At 35.6% G+C, this 26,554-nt stretch overlaps 3 protein-coding genes across 5 annotated transcripts in view; 1 reads left to right on the top strand and 2 right to left on the bottom strand.

Annotated features, from left to right (window-relative positions):
* Positions 1-1,166: 1,166 nt before the first annotated feature.
* On the top strand, positions 1,167-8,344 carry LOC107460114 (V-type proton ATPase subunit a3). The gene is made up of 18 exons (XM_021128481.2): positions 1,167-1,299; positions 1,425-1,469; positions 1,937-2,059; positions 2,150-2,257; positions 2,448-2,558; positions 2,651-2,824; positions 3,076-3,213; positions 3,342-3,449; positions 3,621-3,728; positions 3,834-3,982; positions 4,170-4,323; positions 4,420-4,580; positions 4,673-4,879; positions 4,962-5,145; positions 5,246-5,329; positions 5,423-5,613; positions 7,721-7,780; positions 7,857-8,344. Exons 1-18 carry the CDS (start codon positions 1,186-1,188, stop codon positions 8,062-8,064), a joined length of 2,427 nt encoding a protein of 808 aa, XP_020984140.2. The 5' UTR covers positions 1,167-1,185; the 3' UTR covers positions 8,065-8,344.
* Positions 8,345-8,662: 318 nt separating this feature from the next.
* Positions 8,663-10,529, bottom strand: LOC107460057 (cysteine proteinase 15A). The gene is made up of 4 exons (XM_016078379.3): positions 9,944-10,529; positions 9,726-9,845; positions 9,326-9,572; positions 8,663-9,154 (listed from the first exon to the last, which is right to left on the bottom strand). The coding sequence occupies exons 1-4, from the start codon at positions 10,391-10,393 to the stop codon at positions 8,877-8,879; spliced, it is 1,095 nt and encodes a 364-aa protein (XP_015933865.1). The 5' UTR covers positions 10,394-10,529; the 3' UTR covers positions 8,663-8,876.
* The window catches only part of LOC107460058 (uncharacterized), a 44,712-nt gene continuing 28,668 nt past the window's right edge, over positions 10,511-26,554 (bottom strand). The window contains exon 3 of one of the 3 annotated variants that reach the window (XM_016078380.3): positions 10,511-10,632. In XM_016078380.3, the coding sequence (XP_015933866.1) occupies positions 10,511-10,632 (122 nt within the window). Of the gene's footprint in view, positions 10,633-12,502; positions 12,677-15,025; positions 15,100-26,554 lie in introns of those variants that run through there. The other 2 variants (XM_052252703.1, XM_052252704.1) reach the window with 2 other exon arrangements.

Genomic DNA, 26,554 nt, shown 5'->3' with positions numbered 1-26,554 from the left:
TTTTTTTTCAAAATTTTTTGTGTTTATTTTCAAAAAGGATAATAACCAAAAAATAAAATAAAGAGTTGCATATTCTTTTTAAATTTTTTTGTTTTATTTTTTTCAGAGGATAAAACAATAAGAATTATGTTATGCAACAAAAAGAATTATGAAAATAAAAAGAAAGAGGAGGAATATGAGTTATTTAGAAAAAAACATAAAATAAAAAAATAGTACCGAAATTTCTTAACCATGGCATATAAAATAGAATGATGCAAATTTTGTTCACTTTTTTTTATTCTTCTTTTTTCTTCGTACACAAATTTTGTGTTTTTTTTTTAATAAAGTTATGTGTTTTTTTTTCAGACATTTTTGTATTTATTATTAAAAAAGGATAAACTATAAAATAAACTAAAAAGTTTCATACCTTCTTTTATTATTTCTTATTTATTTGTTTGATTTTTTTTTCAACTGTAAAATAATAAGAATTATAAAAGTATGAAATAAGAAAAACTATAAAATAAAAAGAAATAGGAGAAAAAAAAGAAAGAAGAAAAGGAAGAAGAAGCTAATAAAAACGTATATGAACAAAAAATGTGTTTACATAAATTTAACTTAGTTGGATTTAATTTTTAAAAAAATTGATTGTCTAATATTTTTATTTTATTTTAATCAATTAATTAATTTTGTGATGCAACATTTTAGACATCTTTTTCTTAAATTGAAATAATTTTGAAATATTGAAAATAGTACCCAACTATCATATATATGAATGTATTAATTAACTTTATTTGTGTAGTTAAACAACAACAACAACAACAATAATAATAATAAATAAATAAATAACAAGGCAAAGAAGAATAATAACTTCAATGTGTGTGTGTTTAGAATAATAACAGCTTCATCAATAATGCGAAACTCAAATTATGCAATAGACACATAATTAAGCAGTACATTTCAATCTTCATATATAATAAATAACTCAGATATTTATGTATTTAATTAGTTAATTTTAATTATTGCATGGGCATATTCTAATATGAGTACGAAATGCAAGCACAGTAAACCGCGGGATGGAAATAGCGGCAAAATTCGTAAACCAAGTCTTATTCGAGACAGTATAAATTCACATCCAAGGCGTTAAATCCGTGCTTTTGCATTTCGAAATCACAAATCACGATGATGAATGAAGGATGCCTTCCCACGATGGATCTGCTACGATCGGAGCCTATGCAGCTAGTTCAGTTGATCATTCCCATCGAAGCAGCTCATCGATCCATCTCTTACCTCGGTGATCTCGGCCTCGTTCAATTCAAAGATGTACGTGCGTCTTTTTCGATTCTTGTTGCTCTTTCTTTTTGCGATTCACAATTAATGCTCAGACTAGCATTTTTCCAATGTTACCACTTCCATTGTTGATGGATCGTGTTTGTATAATTTTCCAGCTCAATGCAGATAAAAGCCCGTTCCAACGGACATATGCTACTCAGGTGCCTATCACATTATTTCTTTTTGAGTATGTAGTTGCTTTAAATTTAATTTCTGCATTTTACAGAAAACAGATTCATGCATCTATGCCTTGTGTGCATGGCTTATTCAGATTTTGTCAATTTTATAGTGTTATTGTTACGGATATACATACAGGCACAAATAGTATGCGGATCATCTAGAACATTCTGTCATTTGATCTATTTAATTTTTCACTTGAGCAATTGGATTTTGCAATTTAGATTTTGTTGAAATTTGAAAACAGTTTAGATCTCTAATTTTGGTGCTTTTTGAGACTCCTAAGAAAATTCGAGTGATTAAGCTGATACCTTAACTACACCCTGGAGAGAACTCTTTCAAGCTTATAAATATTGATTGATCTTAATTCTTACAACTTAAAATGAGACTGTTCTATTTTATAGAATTGATTCCTACGTACACTTGAAAACTTTTCCATTTTAATATGTAGATTAAAAGGTGCGGGGAAATGGCTCGCACGCTACGGTTATTTAAGGAACAAATGATAAAGGCGGGTGTATCTCCCTCGATGCAGAATACCAGAAATAGTGTTATTGATCTGGATCATTTGGAGGTTGTTATGTGCTCTGAAACTTTTCCCACTCACTTTAATTTTCTGTTTCAGAACTCTATTCCATGTAATGAAACTTCTCTTCATGGCTAGGTTAAACTTAAAGAACTTGAAGCTGATCTGCTTGAGAACAAGGCAAATAATGAGAAGTTGCAACACACCTACAACGAGCTGGTAGAATATAAGCTTGTTTTGGAGAAGGTAAGGTTTGCTAAGTACAACAATAATAGCTACAAATTGCCATCACCAAATTCGATAGGTTCTTCTATTTTTGAATTATATGCAGATTGTAAGTATAGATGGAAACATTATGCTTAGGCTCTTTCTTATCCTAGGTTGAATAAGGCTACTGATGGCAAAAGCAGGACTGTGTTTTTGTTTATCATTTCAGGTTGGTGAATTTTTCTCTTCAGCACAAAACAGTGCTGTAGCTCAGCAGAGGGAGCATGATGTCCAAACAACTGTTAAAGGGTCGATTGACAGCCCATTATTACTAGAACAAGTATCCTATATACCTTTACATATTCAGATTATTACTTTCCTGTTCTGTTCTAATTCTCTTGCTGGTGACACTTGGAAAATTATGTTCTGTAGGAGACAACAGCGTTTTCGGCTAAGCAGGTTAAGCTGGGTTTTATCAGTGGTCTTGTTCCGAGAGAAAAATCAATTCCTTTTGAAAGAATCTTGTTTCGTGCTACAAGGGGGAACGTATTTATGAAGCAAGCCGTGATTGATAAACCTGTGCTCGATCCAATATCAGGAGAGAAGGTTATTCTAAAATATTAAGTTTAAATCTATAGTCTCCTGTAGAAGTTCAAATATATAGTTTGCACGCAAGAGCATTATTACACATCTTCCTTTTATCCTTTACCACTATAATGCTCAAGATTTTGGGATATTTCTATCTGATATTATCTTTTCCTTCTTCTGATTTGGGCAATTCATTCTTATATTGTCATTGGTTCTTTCTACTTTCTTAATCGGAGTTAGATAATAAAATCTTGACTGTAATCTTACAGGTTGATAAAAATGTATTTGTTGTATTTTATTCTGGGGAGAGAGTTAAAAGTAAAATTCTGAAAATATGTGATGCTTTTGGAGCAAATCGCTATCCTTTCTCAGATGACCTGGGGAAACAATTTCAGATGATAAGAGAGGTACATTACTTATTGCCAAGTTGCGTATTTGTTAGAAAAAATTGACTTATGAAATTCGTTCATGCTCTTCATAGCCTGACAGTGGATAAGCCACTTATAATAATTATTGTACATTACAAACTTGTCAGGTGTCAGGGAAACTTTCAGAGTTGAAGACTACCATCGATGTAGGATTGCTTCATTGGAGCACTTTACTCCAGTCTATTGGACATCAGTATGAGCAGTGGAGCCTTCTGGTTTGCTAACAGCTTTGTTTTAGTATTTCCGATGATATTATCTCTGCTGAAAGAGACACATAAACTAGCACTTTTTTCTGCTTTCAGTTTTGCTGCGAAGTACCAAGCTTCTGCGTTTAATTAATTTTCATTCCGACGCTGATATTTCCTTTATTATGTTTTAATTGATAGTTGAGGAGGGAAAAAGCCGTTTATCACACCCTAAATATGCTTAGCTTTAATGTGACGAGAAAATGTCTCCTTGCAGAAGGTTGGTGTCCTGTTTTTGCGACAAGTCAGGTTTGCTCTTGAACTAGGAATTTAATTCTGATATGAAGTGCATAAGCCTATATCGATTGCAACTTTACATTTGCTCTAATTTATTTTTAATTCAATACTTGACAGATTCAGAAAGTATTGCAGCGGGCAACTAGGGATTGTAACTCCCAGGTTGGAGCCATATTTCAGATTCTCCAGACAAAGGAATCACCACCGACCTATTTTTACACAAACAAATTTACTTCTTCTTTTCAAGAAATTGTAGATGCTTATGGGTGAGTTACACAGGGCTTAGCATATCCTTTCCAATGAGCTTTATATTGATCAAACCAGCACTTCTAATAATAACTTTGTAGCGATAAATTTTCTGGTCTATTGCGACTACTTTCTTTATTTGCTTATTTGCCTCCTGATGTATTGATAGTCATGGAACTAAAATCACCAGTTGCTAATACCTGACAGAGTTGCCAAGTACCAGGAGGCAAATCCCGGTGTATACACAATCATCACCTTTCCGTTCCTTTTCGCTGTCATGTTTGGTGACTGGGGCCATGGCATATGCATATTGCTGGCTTCTTTGTACCTCATAATTAGAGAGAAAAAGTATTCGAGTCAGGTACTCAACTCATCGATTTTTGTATTCATGATGATTGCTTCCTCGTCCTCATTTTCCATGCTTGCATTAATTTTTTCTCGTTGATGTCAATGGCAGAAACTTGGAGACATCATGCAAATGGCATTTGGCGGACGCTATGTTATTGCGATGATGGCAATCTTCTCAATCTACACTGGCTTCATATACAATGAATTCTTCTCTGTTCCGTTTGCTATATTTGCACCATCTGCCTATGCATGCCGTGATCCATCATGCAGGTGGTTGTCAGTACAATTTATTGAACTTATTTTTTTTCTTCTATGCTAATTGGTCACAGTATATGTATTTTAGTATCATTATTACTTTTCAGGGATGCTTCTACAACAGGTTTAATAAAAGTGCGAAACACCTACCCATTTGGTCTGGATCCTGTATGGCATGGCACTCGGAGTGAACTTCCATTTCTTAACTCTTTGAAGATGAAGATGTCTATTTTACTAGGAGTATGCCAGATGAATCTTGGAATCATATTGAGTTATTTTAATGCAAAATACTTTGGAAGCAGCATAGATGTTTGGTAATAGAGAAATACTAGTCAACATGTGGTCTGTTTTTTATGCATGCAGTGCTCAATGTTTGACTTACTGATGTTGTTTCAGGCACCAATTTGTTCCCCAGATGATATTCTTAAATAGCCTATTCGGCTACCTTTCGCTCATCATAATTGTTAAATGGTTTACTGGATCACAGGCTGACTTATATCATGTGATGATATACATGTTCTTAAGTCCAACTGATGATTTGGGTGAAAACCAGCTCTTTGTTGGCCAGAAGTTTCTTCAAGTAAGAAATTTTTAAATTTGATTTCGGTACATTTTATTTTGTTTAGTGATACTGATTAGATGCCATCTATTAACCGTCCACACTGTTTCTTTACTGCTAGCTTGGATTATTGTTGTCAGCACTTGTAGCTGTACCATGGATGTTATTACCAAAGCCCTTTCTTCTGAAGAAACAACACGAAGAAGTATACTTTGAATCAATATTTTTTGTTTCTTTATTTTTCTTTTCATTCTTAATTCCTATTACTATACTCAAGCTTGATTATCATGCTTCACAGAGGCATCAAGGTCAATCTTACTCTCTGGTCCACAGTACGGATGATCCTATTGAATCAGGGCCACATAGCCCTCACGGCCATGAGGGGTTTGAGTTCAGTGAAGTTTTCGTGCACCAACTTATACATACAATAGAATTTGTGCTTGGTGCTGTGTCTAATACAGCTTCATATCTACGTCTATGGGCCCTCAGGTAGGTAGCTGAAAACATTTGAAAGCTTCTTTATCATGCTTGGATTTCTTCTTCGGGTTCTATCTAAAAAAAAGACAATTCTATGATGCCTTTACTCTAGTGTCGAATTCATTTAATTTACTTTCTAGAGTAAATATCAAATACTTAAAAATTTATTTTTTTATATTTTTAAATTAAATATTAATTTTTAATCTTATGTTAACAAAATAGATTCTAAATATTAGTCACTGTAGCAATAAAAAAAAAAAAGACAGAACAAAACTCACAAATAACCATTCATTATAAATCTATGAATAAACATCTAAAAAATCACTAGTCAGTAAAGCCAACCAAAAGTTCTTTTCCATCTAATTTTTTTTTTCTCCCATCATGCCGTTGCTCAGTGTTGAAAAGTTCATCATTGGCTTTCAAGAAGAAACCTTGACACAGATAGATTGTTACCGTCCGATTTAGATAGTGACCAGCGTTAAAGAAAGATTTCTTAACAAGTCTATTAATCGTGTAGTTCTTAAATATTAATTCTTTTCAAAATACATAAATTACAACACAAATACGAGTTTATACAATATATATAATACTATTAAACATGAAAAATTTTGCCATATGAAGCATTAACTAAGACATTCATAGGTGCATTATAAATTACACCGTTCTTAAAAAATAAGGACTTGCCAAAAAACCGATTTCTATTGAGGGACAGAAGGTTTTTGACTCTGATTTCTATTTGTATCTGAAAAATATAAAAAGATAACGGAGTGAATTTTGTAACTTACTCAATAATAATATATGTCATCCATATAAAAAAATACAAATTATATCAAAATAAATCATAAGTTCAATATGTATATAATACATGGTTTATACGTTAGGCTAATATCACTAGTACTAGTTAAAATCTGATGCATTCACAACTAACGTCACCGTTATTAGCTACAATTTTCTAATTAGAACTTTTCAAATCATACAAAATATATAGATTATTTAATTCTTACAAAATACCAAATCTGACAATAAATAAATATATATTAACTTCATAATAAAACTTACTTAGTATTTCAAAATATGCAAAAATATATTTAAAATAGTAGCATACCTTGTGGACAGTAATATAAAGTATTATAAATAATAACAAACAGAATTTGTAAATAGATATTTGTGGATAGTAAAATACAGTAACTGTGAATAGTAAATAGATATTTGTAAATAGTAAATACAATATCTATGAATAGTGAATATAGTATCTGGAAATAGTAAATGCAGTATCTTTATATAGTAAATATTGTATATAAAAATAGTAAATACGATATTTATGAACAGTAAGTATGGTATTTGTGATTAGTAATTACGATATAGTAACATATAAAAAATTGACAATTTAGGAAAATATTTGTACTAAAAAAAAAAAAATACTACATAGCAGTATCTGAACTTTAATAAAAGTGAGAACAGAGGCGGAGCTAGAAGAAATATTAGAGGGAGGCTAAAAATATTTACACACTAAAAAAGATTAAAATAAAATTTTAAGGGGGTTAAACTAAAATTTATATATAATTTACATGTAAAAAATTAAAATTAGGGGGGATTGCCCCCTTTCTATGTATGTAGTTTCGCCCCTCAGTGAGAATATTTTTTTCTTTAGCAAAAATTCTTTTAAAAGAGTTTTTTTTTTAAATAAAAGAATAATATTAAAAGAGAAAAAATAAAACATTCGTGTGTATAGAATGTGCCTGTTGTGGGTACAAAAAAAAGATGAATGATTGGCTATTTTACAGGGGAGGGAGGGGTCTTTTCACAAAGAAAGAGCAAAATAATTAATTAAAATTTTTATATGGGTCTCATATTTTTTATTTTATTATAATTATTAATAATATAATATTATTATAATCACGTAGACCTCATTGTTAATGTTAAAAAATCTCTTCCTCCTTGGCTATATGCTGCGGACGGAGAGTCTTCTATTTTTTTATTTTTTTTATTTTGGATATCACAGAGATGTCCTGTCTCAGCAAGTTTAAGCTATTCTTTCTTTCATTCTAATTCATGGATTGCTTTAGTATCATCCCCGCTTATTTTAATCTTCAATTGCTGTTTGTTTTAATTTGTTCAGTCTGGCTCATTCAGAGTTGTCGAGTGTCTTCTATGACAAAGTTCTACTTATGGCCTGGGAGTAAGTTCTTTTATTTGTTTTAGCAAGTGTTGGGCTGTTAAAGAAAGTTTGTTTGACATTTATGTATCTGATGCAGGTTTAATAATACCGTTATTCTTATTGTTGGCGTTATTGTTTTCATATGTGCAACTGTTGGTGTATTACTGCTTATGGAAACTCTAAGCGCTTTCTTGCATGCTTTGAGACTTCACTGGGTAGAGTTTCAGAATAAATTTTATGTGGGAGATGGTTACAAGTTTGCCCCATTTTCATTTGCGTTACTTAGTGATGAGGATGAACTGTAGTTGCCATATACAGATACCAGATAACATGTATATTAGAATGTCAGTTTTCCCTTAGCCTCTCCTGTAGTTTATGTATTCATGTCGAATACCATGTTAAAGAAGAGCACTGAAACAGTGTATTATCCTTCTTCCCTGTTTATTAGCCATTGCATCTGTTGTCAAATCTGCACTATACAATTTTGAGAGGAAGTTGATGGTAATTATCTGATGTAATCAGCATCTACAAGTTTAAGGTATGGTTCTCTAGTACGGAAAGCACTTGCCACTTAAAAGAATAGTTAAGTCGTGTATAAAGTAATTGTACAATCCTTCTAGAACTTGAAGTTGGTTGTTGTTATTCACATATTCGTTTTGACTTATTTATTGAAACTTTAGTTAGAGTAATTGTCACATTTGATTTTATTGCTTTAGTGCATTATTTAGTACAGGAAATCGGGAATCGATCCTCTCACGTGAAAATTTCTTCTTGGAGTACTAGCATCATGACCTTTAGTGAGTTGAGCTCCTCATGTACAGCTAATTGCATTCAATTGATATCCGTTAATTTTAATTTCTATTGATGGCCCGGGGTTGAGTCAAGTATATATAAACTGGACTGTATGGAACAAGGAAATATTATTGAATGCTGAAAACTTTCCATGCCTACTGTTTCACACCTTACACTGATATTGAGAATAACAACCAGAAGCAATAATCACGGGATTCACAATAGATGAACACCGGCGTGGCAGTTTGCCAGTGTCCTTTGTGTCTACAACACTAAACCAAGTATTTACATAATATACCACACAACCATGAAAGCAACCTTATACTTAATGGCTAGATGTGCGAATAGCAGTAACAGTTGAGACCATGGAATCCACCCCACACATATTGTGACCTCTGCAGATCTTGTAATATCCATTCTCTCCCCAGTTTTCACCCCATGAGTTCTTTATAATCCAATAAGGCTTTTCCTTAAAGCGAATGGGAGCATAACCACCAGCACCATAGCCCACTAGAAGAACCCCATGATCCAAGTGCTTGCCACAGATTAATGGGCATGAGACTCCTCCTATATATGTCTGCATATAAACTGCATTGATACCAACTGTACCATGCAAAGCTATAGTTAGAGAGAGAGAGAGATAGAGAGAAGATCAATAAATTAATAATTAATTCAACAGATAATTTCAAAATTCCCAAGGGGGGATGGGGCAGGGGATAAAGATGGATGTCGGGGACAGGGAGCCAAGCCTCTGTGTAAAGAAAAATAAGCTACCTGAAAGAGGACCATTCTTCACCAGGTTTGCTGCAATTTGGTCTTCATCTAGGGAAACCACACTGAAATTGGACACAGAAGCAGCAATTTTGCTCTTGTCAAATTTGCAAGGGCCACGATCTCTTCCAGTGTAAGGATAGTCCTCTTCTCGTACTAGTCCACCAGCCTTCTTTGTGTACCCAAATGCAGTGGTCATCAACCCCCCATTGCAGCCCGAGTCACATGCATCATTTAGGTCTGGATCACACTGATAAGATTAAAGAAATTAATTGACCAATGTTTATACAAATTGCTGAATTTATCAGCAAAATATACAACTTCAGGCAGAAGTGCTTCAAGAATTGACACAAGCAACGCTACAAATTCAAGATGTATGTAAGTGAAAGACTGAAAGAGTTACCTCGTGATCGCAATCCACAAGCTGTTGCTCACTAAGGCTCACTAGCTCACCCGTTGCCAGAAAATGAGCTCCTTCCAACGCTCCTGTGGTGCTAAAGGACCAACACGACCCACACGTGCCCTGATCAACATATTTCCCCATAAAAGAGCTTAAGCAAGAGCAATACTCAACACAAAACCAATTTAATCTAACTAAGTATACGCATATATTATACATGCCTGGTTCTTGACGTTAGTGACGGCTCCATGGTCGCGCCAGTTGAAGTCTTTAGGGAGATTGTCGGTAGGGAGGATTGGTGCGTTGTGAGCATCAGAGGGAAGGCTAAGAGGTTTAAGGCCAAGGAACTGGCTGCGGAACTCTGACGGAGTGAGATCGGAGAACTTTGTGACGCCGTGTATGGCGGAGGGGTCCAGCTCCTGATGCGACTTTGCTCGGAGCAAGTTGCTCTTGAACACGCCAAACCGATAGTCGTGCTCCTCTTTTGTGGCGTACGTCTTGCTGAACTTGGTCTTGAAGGCGGAGAAGTGGTGCTCCGCGTTCAGCAAGTGCTCATCGCCATCCTCCACCACTTGACGGATCAGAATGTTGTCGTCGTCGTCAATCACCGCCGACGCGACGGCAGCAGAGAGGAGAAGCAGGAGGAGAGTCCAGCGTGAGTGGCGAGCCATTGGAGGAACGTAGTTAAGAATGAACGAATGAGATTGGGATATATTGTGAGATTTTATACGAGATTATGGTGATTCCACATGTGGTCCCTATGTATTATTGTTGGGGGGTTAGGCTGTTCATCTTTGGAGTACACTCATTAGCCAACCAAATGAATACACGGCGGGGCATCTTCTGGTCCTTCCTTCTTTACCCTTTTTCTTGGGACAATTGAGGGATATCCAATTCACCAATTCAGGTGCTTTCATCAAATTAAGATAAGACAAACAGGGATTCATTCACCCGTTTTCCTCGGACGGTTATTAGCATGATTTTTATCAGAGACAAACAAACAAAACAAAATACAGATATTTGGTTTTTTTTTCAATAACTTTTTGAAAATTATTTCGAAATAAGTTTTATAATTTTAATACGTTAAATATATGAAACCTTTGTTTTAAAAAAAGTTATTGCTTTTAGTAAAATAAATGAATAAATAAGGAAGAGGTAATAAATATAAAAATATAATTATGTAACTTTAATAGTAATAGTTACTACAATTATTATCACAATATAATAGATATGATTAGTATATTTATTAATATTATAGTAAGATATATAAAGAGAGAATAAAAATTAGTAATATGAAAGAGAGAGAAGAAAGATTATTATTGCTAGTATATAAAGAGAGGGAGAATAGTGTTTGTTGTTGTGTAATAACAAAGGAGGTTTAACCTCCTTTTATAGGCATATAGAAGGAATATTTTCAACTTTCATTAATTTCATTCTCTTTTGAGAATGTAATCCTCATATAGGAAATGGGCATCCACGTCCCATACTTTTCACAACACTCCCCATTGGATGATCATTTAGGATTATTGCCTCGTTAAAACCTTATTAAAGAAAAACCCAGTAGAAAAAAACCTTAGTAAAAGATAAAGAGTACAATATCATTTGTGATGGGGGCTGCCTCATTAAAAATCTTGTCAAGAAAAACCCAATGGGAAAAAATCTGACCAAGGAAAAAAGAGTACAGTCTCCCCCTCTTGCCGACATCATTTAATGTCTCGAAATCGGCGCATCCCAATCTCATGTACCAATCTTTCAAAGAAGGATTTTGGGAGTGACTTTATGAATAAATCTGCTAGATTGTCACTTGAACGGATCTGTTGGACATCAATTGTCCCTTGATTTTGAAGATCATGAGTGAAAAAGAATTTTAGAGAAATATGCTTTGTTCTATCACCTTTGATGTATCCACCCTTAAGTTGAGCAATGCATGCTGTATTATCTTCAAACAAGACAGTTGGAGCTATCTTCTGATCAATCAGTCCACATGATGACAGAATATATTGGATCACACTCCTCAGCCAAAAACACTCGCGACTAGCTTCATGTATCGCTAGTATTTCAGCATGATTAGAGGATGTTGCTGCAATCGTCTGTTTCGTGGATTTCCATGATATAGCTGTACCACCATATGTGAATAGGTATCCTATTTGAGAACTCCTTTTATGTGGATCAGACAAATATCCAGCATTTGTATATCCAACTAATTATGACTTGGATCCATAGGGATAAAACAATCCCATATCAACCGTTCCATGAAGATATCGAAAGATCTGTTTGATTCCACTCCAATGTATTTTGGTTGGAGAGGAACTATATCTTGCTAGTAAATTCACAGCAAATGATATATCAGGTCGTGTATTATTAGCAAGATACATTAGTGCGCCAATAACACTAAGATATGGTACTTCAGGACCAAGGATATCTTCATTCTCTTCCTTAGGATGGAATTGATCCTTTTCCACATCCAAAGATCTTACGATCATTGGGATACTCAAGGATGTGACTTATCCATATAAAATCTTTTCAAGATCTTATCTGTGTATGTTGTTTGATGAATAAAGATCCCATTTTTTATATGCTCAATTTGCAGGCCGAGTGTAACACCCTAACTACCAAAGCTCACGCTTCCGGCTGTGTTACTCTGATAGCTCGGACATTACAACGACACTTATACTATTTAATACTAAAATATGAGCCTGTTTAAAACTTAAAACCGCAAAACCGCTCCCAAAGATACTTTCGTTCGACAAAGTACATCCATAGATACCATACAACTTACAAAAACTCATAAAGAGTACCTCCATATAATATTACAAGCATTATCCAATACAATTCCTATCCCTCTTACAGAATATATCAAAATAAAAGCGAGGGTTCAATAAATAATAACTAAAGCAGCACAAAGCATCTCAACAACAATTAAATAAACTCTTCGTGACATCTGCACCCATATCCTGAAAGGGGAAAAATGTAGGGGTGAGAACATCATCCTCAAAAGGGTTCTCAGTAGAGGATTTTTGGGAATTACTGTAATAGGATACGTGAAGATAAACCGTACCAGTGATTAATAACCGTCTTATGCCTCTTTAAAAAAAACGACGGTTTACAATAAAAGAGAAATAAAAAATCCTTTTCTGAAGGAGGAAACTGTTCATTTAAAACAATATTCAAAAGCCTTTCAAAAGGTTTATCTATGCTGAACCAATTTATCCTTTCATACTTTTCCAAACCAGAAATATAAAACTGGAATCAACCATCGGTCCATCTCAATTCAACCACGGCCCTAGGCCCAAATAATCCAATCCAACAACCAATCACCACAAACCAACAGAGTCCCAGTTACAAACACAGATATGAAGTTCAAGCACAAACAAACAGTTACAGCAAGTAGAACAAGTAGCAGTTAATCTCAAATAGTCACAAAGGCAAACCAAGTACAATATGCACACCCAAACAATGTCACATAGATGCATATGATGCATGCCTATCCTAGTGACTGATGATATCATCTGTCGGTTATAGAGCCAACCCGACAAGTCCTGGTAGCTAACCATTGGACTGTCCCTCTGTCATACATCCCCAACTCGAGTTATACTCATCATAAACTTGATCATAATCATGATCCATATCCATCACCCTCACTGGTGAATATTTATGGGGGCGAGCTCATCCGGGACTTTCACAGTGCCCGGCCACACTTACGACATATGGTCAGCAGAGTCTCGAGTCTCTACCTGGAGCACGTGGTGGCTAGCCACTGCTTTCTCCCAGGGAACTCGTGCCTCTGATAGTGGAAGTGCAAATCACAATTATCAATAATTCAGCATATACATGCATTCATTCTCAGCCATGGATCAACATCCATCTCAGCCATCCGGCTCACGATTCAATCCAGAACGAGCCAATATTCATATCATACACAGCCATTCTGGCTCACAGTTCAATCCAGAACCAGCCGATATTCATAATCATACACAGCCATTCCGACCCAAAACAAAACAGCACTTCCACCATCCAACATCATCAAATTCATAAAATCGGCATTTAAGCCATAAATCACTTTTTCTCAAATCTCGGCAGAATCCCAAGTCTTTAGGGGAGAATAACATAACTCATTTCGCCAAATTCATTTAAAATCATTAAAACCTTGGCTTTCCGATTTGAGTAATAAAATAGGATCTAAGCCAAACCGAGTCATGTAATCCTTTACTTCTTTCAAAGCCGTTTCCTTTACTTAGGCAAAACCAACTTCAACCCTATGATAAATGCTAGAACATTTCAACTGTTCAAAATTATTTTAGTTTTGCAAGAATTCAAAATTCAAAGAGTACTTAAAACCTTTCTCAAAACATTTCAAAATGAAACTTGTCAATAGACATTCAGGTTCTTCAAAGTCATTGAAACACCTCTAATTGAAACCCTCAAGTCAAATTCAAAGGCATTGCCCTTGTCACATTTAAAACAGCTTTAAAACATAGGTTTTATCTAAATAACTTTCTCCTGAAAGAGATACAATGCCTTTCTTAAGAAGCAAGACCAAATCACAATTTCCTCTTTAATAATTCATTTCAAAATCATGAATCATCCTTTTCTTGATAATTCAAATAAAATAGTAGAAGTCTTTAACTCATCATTTTTCCAAACAACATTTCAATAAAGATCCGAATTTTATAGAAATTTTGGCAGCATCTCCCCTAAAACTTGGACTTTGCCACCCGGTTCGGGTCCCAACTAAATTGTTCCACAATCCTTTTCAACAACCCAAAATCCAAAATCAGTTCAAGGCAAGCTAAATCCAACAGTCACCTCATTTTCATTTCCCAAGGAAACGGTTTAAAAAAGATCAATTTATTATCAGCCGATGAAACTCATTTCCAAGGCTTTAAAGAAACGGTTCACTCATTTCCAAAACTTTAAAGAAACGGTTCAGCAACAAATCATTTGTCAAAAACCAAGTCAATTAAAGTAAACCAGGCTGAATTCAAAAGTGCATCCGACTTTTCACAACATCAAAATAATGAAATCAATTCAAATCAATCCTCAACGGATTAAACTCAGATATTCAAATCTTTAAAGGATCAACTTCAAAACATTCCATTTCACAAGCCGCACAACGATTCAGCCAAACAAACATTCATAATCATTCGAGACAATCAATCAATACATAAGGCTGATACAATCACCAAATACACAATGTTTCACATCAGTATCCATATATAATAATTCCAATACATAAAACATAGTTTTTGGAAAGCGCCCCTACCTCAAAACGCAAATCCATAATCCAAACGCCTCATAAGTTCTTTTCGCCTCAACTCGAAATCACCGGCAACCAAAACCTCGGCTCCAAGTCACTTTCACAATAACCATATCAACACTAATTGCAATATACAATAATCAAGACTCAACCCTACGTTATCAAAACTCATATTCATTAACTAAACACAACAGAACACTAACGCGAGGCTTTTCGAAACATAATTTTTTCCCGAAATAACATAATGAGGCAGCTACGATTTTGAACCGGCCCTAGTAACAGCTCCGGCGGTGGCCAGAAGCTCCGGTAGGTCAATTATAAAAACCGCGCAACATTAAAACCTTCTCAAAATTCAAAAAGGAAGAAACTTCAATTAAAACCCTTACCGGCAGAGTTTTCCGGTGACGGCAGCAAAGTTTTTCGGCGGCCAGAACAATGATAACATCACTAACCAAAACAGAGCAGAATCTGAATGAGTGGCAAAACCCCAGAACAGTTTCAGCGACACAACAGTAGCATACGGCGAGCCCAACAGCTCCGGTGATGGATCTTCGGTGATGGATCTTCGGTGATGGTGGAGGAAGGCGGCGACCGTTCATAGCGGCAAGCCCAGCCTCGTGGTGGCAACGGCAACCCCACGGCGGCTCCTTTTTCGTGCATCCTCTCTCTGTGCGTGTGGTCAGCAACGGCGGTAGGGACGGGTTCGACGGCGGAAGTCCGACAAAATCGGCGGTGCCGTGCTTCCTCCACGCTTGCGGGCTCGGCGATGATGCAGTGATGGTGCGGTGGTGACGAAGGCGCGCCGGCCCCCAAGCCCGAGACAGCCATCACTCGCGGACCAACCCTCTCCTCGGTTCCGCTCTCCCTGGCGACAACGCAGATGGTGTGGCTGTGGCAGGCTTAACTGGAGCACGATCAGCGGCTCGTGGTGACTTGACGACGACAGCCCCAAGCAAGGTCTCCCTCCGAGACCCAGGGACGATGCGGCGGCGGCGATAGTGGCTCCTCGCTGGCACCGTCCTTCCCCTCTCCCCTCTTCATTTTGCAGCTGTTGCTGCTGTGTGTGTTGCATTACTGAGATAAGGAAGGGAAACAAATAGGATGCAGCGGCTGGGTTGGGAATTAGTGCTTTCATTATTTTGAAAATTAGGGTTAGGGTTACTTTTGTAATTTCAAATAAAAGTAGGGGTAATATAGTAATTGAAACTCAATTAAATCCAACACTAATGATATATAGAAAATACTATTTGTTCATCACTTTCACAAATTATTTTCAATAAAATGTTCAAATCCAAAACTAGAAATAATATACTTAATTTCTTCATTTTCAAAAATAGTAGTATTAATATTTAAAATATTACTTATCTAGTCCAAATCATGTAAAATCCCTATTATTTCATAACTGCCAACTTTATAATTTAAATATAGAAAATAATCAATAATTATAAAATTGGATAATAATCATAACTCATCTCAAATTCAATAAATCAAAACTCGCCTGAATTATCTTTAATAAAATAATTTCTGAAATTAAGGCTATAAATAACTATATGATTTGAGACTTGATCATAATAAGACTTTTCAAAGGTTTTAGGTCTTACACCGAGACAAAATTTAGTTCTTCCAAGATCTTTCATCTCAGACTCTTCTTTTTGAGTTTTTATAATTGTTGGAATCTCTTTAGGAGTTCCAATGATATTTAAATCATCAACGTACACAGCAATTATAATGAAACCAGATGCAGATTTCTTTATGAAAACGCATGGACAGATATTATCATTCTTGAATCCATTTTTGGCCAGATACTCAATAAGATGATTATACCACATTCGTCCAGATTGCTTCATACCATATAAAGATCTTTGCAATTTGACTGAGTATAACCCTTGCGAATATTCATTGGATGGTTTAGATATCTTTAATCCTTCAGGGACTTTCATATAGATATCATGATCTAATGAGCCATACAAATAGGCTGTTACCACACCCATTAAATGCATATGCAGTTTATGATATGCAGGTAAACTGACCAAATAACGCAATGTTATCGCATCCACTACAGGGGAATACGTTTCTTCATAATCTATACCAGACCTTTGTGAAAAACCTTGTGCCACAAGTTGGACTTTGTAGCACACAACTTCATTTTTCTCATTTCGTTTTATCACAAATACCCACCGGTATCCAACAGGCTTTACATCTTCTGGTGTACGGACTACAGGTCCAAAGACTTCACGTTTTGCAAGTGAGTCTAACTTAGCCTTCATGGCTTCTTTCCATTTTGGCTAATCATTCCTTTGTCGACATTCTTTGACTGATCTTGGCTCAAGATCTTTACTTTCATGCATGATATTCAATGCCACATTATATGCAAATATTTCATTGACAATTGTCTTATTTCAGTCCCATTTCTTTCCTGTAAAGACATAATTTATCAAGATATCTTCATTTCACAATTTTTAGGTACATGAACGTCTTCTGGCATTAAAACTATATCAGAATTTTGGATAACTGCAGGTGTCTTTACTATGTCTTTTTCAACAAGAATCATATTTACCTCTTTTCTTTTTCGAGAATTTTTGTCTTTGGAACCGGTAGGCCTGCCACGCTTCTGGCGTGAATTTGCATCAGTGGCTACTTGTCCTACTGGGACATCAATTCGAATTGGGGCATTTTTCGCTGGTATATAAGATTTAGTTATCCTCTTTGTATCGAAAAATGCATCAGGCAATTCATTTGCTATTCTTTGCAAATGTATAATCTTTTGAACTTCTAGTTCACATTGCCCTGATCGAGGATTTAAATGCATCAACGATGATGCATTCCAATTAAGTTCCTTTTCAGGAAGCTTATTCTCTCCCCCCTAATGTTGGAAATTTTGATTCATCAAAATGACAATCCGCAAACCGGGCTTTAAATACATCTCCAGTTTGTATTTCAAGATACCTCACTATAGAGGGAGAATCATATCCAACATATATCCCCAATTTTCTTTGGGGTCCCATTTTGGTGCGATTGGGTGGTGCAATGGGAACATATATCACACACCCAAATATTCTTAAATGGGAAATATTTGGCTGCTGGCCAAAAGTTAATTGCATAGGAGAGAACTGATGGTAACTCATTGGCCTCAAACGAATAAGTGCTGCGGCATGTAAAATAGCATGCCCCCAAACCGAGGTTGGGAGATTTGTTCTCATAAGCAAGGGTCTAGCAATTAATTGGAGGCGCTTAATAAGTGATTCTGCTAACCCATTTTGTGTGTGAACATAAGCTACTGGATGTTCAATACTTATTCCATTAGCCATACAATAAGCATCAAAAGCTTGGGAAGTATATTTACCAGCATTATCAAGACGAATTGCTTTGATTGGATTTTCTGGAAATTGTGCTTTTAATCGAATAATTTGAGCCAGTAATCTCGCAAACGCCAGGTTGCGAGAGGACAATAAGCACACATATGACCATCTCGAAGATACGTCTATCAGGATCATAAAATATCTAAAAGATCCACATGGTGGATGAATAGGTCCACATATATCACCTTGAATCCTTTCTAGGAATTCAGGGGACTCAAATCCAACCTTTACTGGTAATGGTCTTAAAATTAACTTTCCCTGAGAACATGCAGCACAACAAAATTCACTAGTTTTAAGAATCTTCTGGTTCTTTAGTGAATGTCCATGAGAGTTTTCAATAATTCTTCTCATCATGGTTGTTCTCGGATGACCCAATCTATCATGCCAAGTTATGAATTCATTTGGACTAGTAAACTTCTGGTTTACAATGGCATGTGATTCAATTGCACTAATCTTGGTATAATATAACCCAGATAAAAGTGAGGGTAATTTTTCTAATATAACTTTCTTATTTGAATCATGAGTTGTGATATATATGTACTCATGATTTTTCTCATTCATAGTCTCAATATGATATCCATTTTGGCGAATATCTTTAAAGTTCAATAAGTTTCTTCGAGACTTGGTAGACAATAGTGCATTATTTATTATGAATTTTGTTCCTCCAGGAAATAAAATTATAGCTCTTCCGGAGCCTTCTATCACATTGTCCGAGCCAATAATAGTATTAACACATTCTTCTTTTGGCACAAGATGGGTAAAATATATATTACTTTTAAGAATAGTGTGCGAACTTGCACTATCCGCAAGGCAAATATCTTCAGAATATGTCCTTGCCATTTTTCTTCAAAAACAAATAATAATAATAATAATAAAAGTCAATCCGAAAAATAGATAACTCTGAAGCCTTAACTGTTTCTCCATATATATTTCACAACCAATTTACTGGTTGCTTTCTGATATTCTGAATTTACTGTTAATGCTTTTGAATTCTCAAACACTATTTTCTGTTTGGCTGACTAAGCTAATCACTCAATCATTGTTGCTTGATCCATCAATTATCGTGGGATTGACCCTCACTCACCTGAGGTATTACTTGGTACGACCCAGTGCACTTGCCAGCTAGTTTGTGGTTGTAAATTTTGCAACAAGTTTTTGACGCTATTGCCGGGGATTGATAGTGATTAACTACTCATTGTTTGATTGCTTAAATTAGATAATTTTTTCTTTTCCTTAGTTTTATTTTAGTATTATTAATTTTTAATTTTCAGTTTTTTCTTTTCCTTTATTTTTCCTTGTTTTTCATTTCCCCTTCCCTGTCCCGTGCAAATTTTTTTACTTCCTTTTATTTTTTCTTTTTTTTCAAAACTTTCGTTCGTTCCTGATTTATTATTCCTTTTTATTTTTATTTTCTTTTTTTTTTCGTTTTGTTTCTTCCCATTAATTTTCATCTTTTTATATGTTATTAGTTTTATTTTATTTTTGTGTTTAATTTTAAAATATTCCTTAATTTTTGAAATTAAGTTTGGTATTACCTAGATAATTTTATTTTCATTTTCCTGTTCAATTTTTTTCATTTATTTCAAAATTTCTAGCTTAATATTATTTATAATTTTCGAAATTTAATTATCTTAATTAGTTAGTTGTTTATTTTATTTCTTTACTCAAGTTACTTCACATGGAATTCTCTACACTCTGACGTAGAGAATCTCAATTTTTTTCTTGTCTTCTTTCTGTTTTTGAGTAGGAACAGGGACAAGGAACCTCTTTTAGACTTTGATCCTGAACCTGAAAGGACTTTCAAGCGGCGTTTGCAACAAGCAAGGCTTTACAAGGCTGCAGAGTCCACCATGGATCATAATAATGCTGTTAATGCCAATATGTCAAATCCAATTGGGAATGAACAACCTAGAAGAGTGCTTGGCTCATACACTACTCTTACTACAAATCTTTATGGAAAAAAATTGTGGTGCCTCCTATAGCTGCAAACAACTTTGAACTGAAACCACAGCTAGTCACTTTGGTGCAACAAAACTTTCAATATCATGGACTCCCTCAGGAAGATTCCAATCAGTTTATCTCTAATCTTCTGCAGATTTGGATACTGTGAAAACTGATGGGGTGAATCCTGAGGTGTACAAACTCATGCTCTTCCCATTTGCCTTGAAGGACAGAGCAAAGCTGTGGCTAGATTCTCAACCCAAGGAGAGTTTGGATACTTGGAAAAAGGTTGTCACTGGGTTTCTTACTAAATTTTTCCCACCAAAGAAGCTGACTAAGCTTAGGGTGGAGGTTCAGACCTTCAGACAGAAGGATGACTAAGCTTGGGAGAGGTACAAGTTGCTGACTAGGCAATTCCCTCCGGACATGTTCTCTAAATGGACCCAACTAGATATCTTTTATGAAGGTTTGGGTGAAATGTCCAAGATGTGCTTAGATAATTATGCAGATGGTTCATTGCACATAAAGAAGACATCGGAGGAAACTATTGAGCTTATTGATTTGGTTGCTAGCAACTAATATTTATACTCATCTAACAGGAATCGTGTGAACTCTGAGACCCCTCAGAAGAAAGGCGTGTTGGAAGTAGAAGTTTTTGATGCTCTTCTTGCTCAGAATAAAATTTTGAGTCAGCAGATGAATCTGATTACTCAACAATTGAGTGGGATGCAAGTTTCAGCTGTCAACACTCAGAATGCACAAGAGGCCCCTTATGACATGACAGGTAATTTTATGTAAAATAAAAATTATGATTATGCTCAATCTTCTTCTGAACAGGTCAATTACATGGGGAGTGCTCCTAGAAATCCCAATAATGATCCCTATTCTAAGACCTATAATCAGGGGTGGAGAAATCACCCAAATTTTGGGTGGAGAGAGCAACCTTAGAGGCCACAAAATTTCAATAATAATTCTCAGGGTGGTTTTCAACAGAATAGTTTTAATAACCACCAGTTTCAGTCATCTCAGTAAGCAACTTCTCAGCCCCTGCAGAACAATGATTTGGAAGCAATATTGGCAAGTTTTAGATAGGAAACCAAAGCATTAATCAAGAACTTGGAGATTTAGATGGGTCAATTAGCCACAAAAGTTAATAAAATTGATCAGAGGACCACTAATAGCCTTCTTGGTAACACAATTTCAAATCCAAGAGAGGAATGCAAGGCTATCACCTTGGTAAGTGGACAAGTGGCAAGTACGGAAGTATAAGATAATGAGGAGCCTGTTGAAAAAGAAGCTCTAGAGGAGAAGAAGGAAGAAGTAAAGCACATCCCTACAAAGCGTGCAGACAACTTATTCCCAGACTCTCTTGACACTTATCCTACATTGCCAAAGACTCCTGAGTACAAGCCTAAAATGCCATATCCTCAGAGACTTCAAAAGGAGACCAAGGACAAGCAATTTTCAAAGTTCTTGGAAGTCTTCACAAAGTTGCAAATCAATATTCCTTTTTCTGAGATTTTGGAGCAAATGAATCTCTATGTCAAATTCATGAAGGAGTTGTTGTCAAAGAAGAAGCTTTTAAAGGGAGATGAGACAATGGTCCTGACTAAGGAATGTAGTGCCATCATTCAGAATAACTTGCCAAAGAAGATGCCGGATCTAGGGAGCTTTCAAATTCCATGCACCATTGGGAGCACAACCTTTGAGAAAGCATTATGTGATCTGGGAGCAAGCATAAATTTAATGCCCTTGTCTGTGATGAAGAAGTTGCAAATCCAAGAGGCACAACCCACAAGGATAGCATTACAGATGGCAGACAAATCTATAAAGCCTGCATATGGATTAGTGGAGAATATCTTGGTCAAAGTGGGTAAGTTCTTTCTCCCAGCAGATTTTGTGATTCTTGACACCGGAGAGGATGATAATGCCTCTATAATTCTAGGAAGACCATTCCTAGCCACTGGAAGAGCTCTAATTGATATGGAAGAAGGTGAATTAGTGCTTAGAGTGCATAATGAGCAACTAGTCTTTCATGTCTTCAAATATATACATTCAGCAGGTGAAGAAGAGAGGTGCATGCAGACTGAGCTTATTGATCCAAACCTTCAAGAACCCCCTGATGATGCACAACAGAATCTGCAGCTCAAACCTCCTTTGGTGACAATCAATAAAATTCCTCCTGACATCAAACCTAAGCTTGGTGTCGGGAATGCATCATCTACCAAGGAGGAGGTTCCCAGAAAGAAGAAAGTACCCAGGGAATTGAGAAACAAAAAGATTTCCACTGAAGGCTTCTCCCCAAGAATGAAGGTGGTGTTGACTAGCAATCCAGTGTTTACTTATACAGTAAACAGAATCCTCTCTTTGGAGCATATTGAGCTACTTTATGGAGACACAGGGAGAAGATTCATAGTTAGGGGTGAAGAGCTGAGCCCCTATGATCCTCCTCCTTAAAGGAGTTGACCGTCAAGCTAGTGACAGTAAAGAAGCGTTTGTCGGGAGGCAACCCGATGTTTTCGTATCCTTTAGTTTGATTTATGTTGGTTTGATTTTGTTATTTATTTGGTTTCAATTGAATTTTTATTATTTTTCCTTTGTTTTACGTATGTTTGGATCATGCAGAATTATTGAAATAGAAACAGATTCCTGAATACAGAGTTACGGACATGCAAAAAAAAATTTGTCTCTGGAGGGTCTGCGCCTAACTTGAGAATTCTCAAATTAGGCGCCATATACTACGCGCATCATTCAATTTTTTTCTGCAGGGTCTGCACCTAACTTGAGAATTTTCAAGTTAGGCACCATATGTTACATACCAAAGAGCAAAATTCTCTGGAGGATCTGCACATAACTTGAGATTTTTCAAGTTAAGCGTAAGATGTGAAGACCCAACACAAGTCAGGCGCAGGGAGAAGCAAGTTAGGCGCCGAGGCAGCTAACACACTCGGGAGGCCTCAAGTTAGACGCACCATTACATCAAGTTAGGCGCTGTATGTGTGGAATAGGCCATCAAGTTAGGCGCACAAACCCACAAGTTAGGCGCACCAATTATTCCCTCCCTTTGCACCGAATCCTAATCATATCGATTCCAAGATTTCTTTCTTTTCCCAAGCCTTCAACCAAACTAAAACCGTGACCCCACCCCCATTCCTTCTACACCTGAAACCCCCCACACCCCCTATTATACAACAACTCATATATATGTTAGGATTTGGTTGAATTAGTCTCACATTGCTTAGGATAGCAAATGGAGTGGGTGGCCTAGGCTATAAATATAAGGCTAAGTTCTCCATAATTTTTGCACCAGTCAGAAACACTTTAAGCTTGTATCTAATTTTTCTTTTCCTATCTACTCTTTGATTAGAGAGTGTTGTGAGGTGTAGTTAGATATTTGCTTTGAGAGAGTGTGGTGTACTGGGGTGCCGGTGTTAGAGAGAAAGAAGTCTATGTGTTGTAACAATTTTCACATAATGATATTCTCTAGTTGTCATTTGACAACGGCCGTGGTTTTTTTTTCCGGTAATTGGAGTTTCCACGTTAAATTCTTGTGTTGTGATTGTGTCTATTTTATTTCTCTGTCAAAGGTATTTTCTCAAGGGGGAATATTGTATTATTCCCAACAAGTGGTATCAGAGCTTCAGTTCGGTGGGATTTATTCTTAGTATGCTCTGTGGTTGCAGCCTAGTCTGACCTTCCACATCAGAAAAGAATTTTGTCCTATAGCTTGAGGTTGAGCTTTGGTTGCTGTTGTTGTTGCTGGAAGGCAGTGTGACACTGTGAGAGTGCAGTTTGAAAAGGTTCTGGCTAAGGAAAGACCTGGTATTTAAGTGTGTCCATTGTGACCCACCTCTCTTTCATGGGGACCCTTCCTAGTACACAATCTACAATTGAGTTATACTATTCCAGTATACGGTTGCAACAATGTTAGGATATTCAAGTGCTGTGAAGCTTGAAATAGAGAAATTTGATGGAAGAATCAATTTTGGCTTGTGGCAAATACAAGTCAAGGATGTGTTGATACAATCAGGTTTGCACAAGGCGTTGAAGGAGAAGATCTCTAGTTGCTCTCTCTATGAGAGAAGATGATATTCTCTAGAAGACAAGAAGTATCCTCATGGTATTGCCGCACTGCCATGGATAAGGATAAGTTGTGGCAATCGGGTCCACAATTGCACACGGGAATTGGTTGGCGTTGAGATGCAAGGTGTGTGGCGGAGTCAGGTCGATGGCTGAAGAACTTCCAGGAAAAGCCAATTTGGAAGTTGCACCATAAATTTTTAGCAAGGTTTCGATCTGTACCAAGGCGAAATGCTTGGAGTGGTCTAATTCCAAGTGAGTATACTTTCATGGTGGAGTATGATAGTTCTCTAAACTATGTGCCTTAGTTTTGTGATATCTTTTACATATTGAACACTATCTACTCTTGCTGATACTCCTTCAGAGCATAGCTCGTTTCCTATATGATTAATTAACACAAAATATTAAATTTATAAAAAATTATGGGTGAAAATTAAATAGTTAATTAAAAAATTAAAGGGTTTTAATTTAATTTGGTACCTAATTCATAGGGGTGTTCGCGGTGCGGTTTGGGAAACACTTTAAGCTTGTATCTGATTTTTCTTTTCCTCTATACTCTTTGATTAGAGAGTGTTGTAGTTAGATATTTGCTTTGAGAGAGTGTGGTGTACTGGAGTGACGGTGTTAGAGAGAAAGAAGTCTATGTGTTGTAACAATTTTCACATAGTGATATTCTCTGGTTGTCATTTGACAACGGCCGTGATTTTTTTCTCCGGTAATTGGAGTTTTCACGTTAAATTCTTGTGTTGTGATTGTGTCTATTTTATTTCTCTGTCAAAGGTATTTTCTCAAGGGGGAATGGTGTATTATTCCCAACAATATATATATAGGCCAATTCTATGGTGTCTTTTGTTTGGTGTCTAACTTTTGCCTAAATTACTTTTTATAGTAACTTTAAAATATTTAAAAGTTTTTAACTTTTATACTTTTAAATTTAAAATTAATTATTTTACCTATTTTAGTAGTTAGACAATACTTTTTAGACATAATAATAAACACCTAAATATTATCATCAACAACACACAGACCACAGATAAAGTTGATAAAATATAAAAGGGTCCATATAGTGTAAAGATGGATATGTACAGATTTTTGTTTTTTTTGTGGTTGAAAAAGCGTGTTATTAAAAGTGTTGTTTAAAGAAAAAGTGTTACCCGTAGTCGTTAACTAGGCTCTGATACCAATTTTTACAAGTCGATTTTTCCTGTAATTTCTTTTTCGAAATTTCTATTAGCTCTTCATATTTTGCTTCGAATAAGTTTGTAATTTGTATAGATTCAGTTGGTGGTGCTTTATAATTTGTAATTTCATAATTGAAAGTATTGACCATTTTTACTAATTCTGATTTCATTTTTATAATTTTTTAATCTTGTTTTAGTTTATAATATTCTTTTTTACATAGATTATTGTATATAAAATCTTTTATCTGTTTGTCTTTTTCTTTAATATAATTTTTCAAATCCTCAAAAACTTCTTTTGTCCCTCCTTATTTTCAGTTTTTTTTTTTTTTGCTTGAGGACAAGCAAACTTTTGAGTTTAGTGTTGTTGCTTCGCTTGTGGATTTTCTGTTTATTTAATAGCGCCAAAGGGAGATGAATCATCTTCATGGAGGAGCACAGCCTGAAGAATGAAACGGCCACCAGGATAACTAAAGTGGTTGAGTTCCTTTCATTCTATATTTCCTCCCGTTCTTATTATGTTATATTCCTATTTTTTGCTATTTTACTTTGTTTCTGCATGATCCTTTGTTATTTCGATTCCTAGGTTCCAGTTTATTTTGCTATTTTTTATTTTGTTATTTGCTCTTAATTTTGAAAAGTGTCCCATGTATCGCTCACTGAGCTTGAATCCAAAAGAAAAAGAAAAAAAAGATGTATTGCATGAGAAATAGAGTTTATAACAAAGAACAGTCTTATTTACTCAATTGTGGTGGTATTATTTGTGATTCTGGATTAATGATATGAACAGTGCATACCTGAATTTGAATCAAAGGATGTTGATGTATAAGGAACATAAATTCAGAGAACTATTATGAATTCTCTGAAGTTAGTGAAAGCTTAATCCTTGAAGCAAAAGAAACAGCAAAAGAAAAATAAAAGCAAGGTCCAAGGCTCTGAGCATCAATGAGTAGGGAGGTCAGACATGATTAAAATCTCAAAGAGTTGTTTCCCTAGTCATATGCTTGTGGTGTAATT

The sequence above is a fragment of the Arachis duranensis genome, chromosome 8 (assembly GCF_000817695.3).
Source record: "Arachis duranensis cultivar V14167 chromosome 8, aradu.V14167.gnm2.J7QH, whole genome shotgun sequence".
Taxonomy (NCBI): Eukaryota; Viridiplantae; Streptophyta; class Magnoliopsida; order Fabales; family Fabaceae; genus Arachis; species Arachis duranensis.
This window is presented reverse-complemented; position numbering and strand designations above follow the sequence as displayed.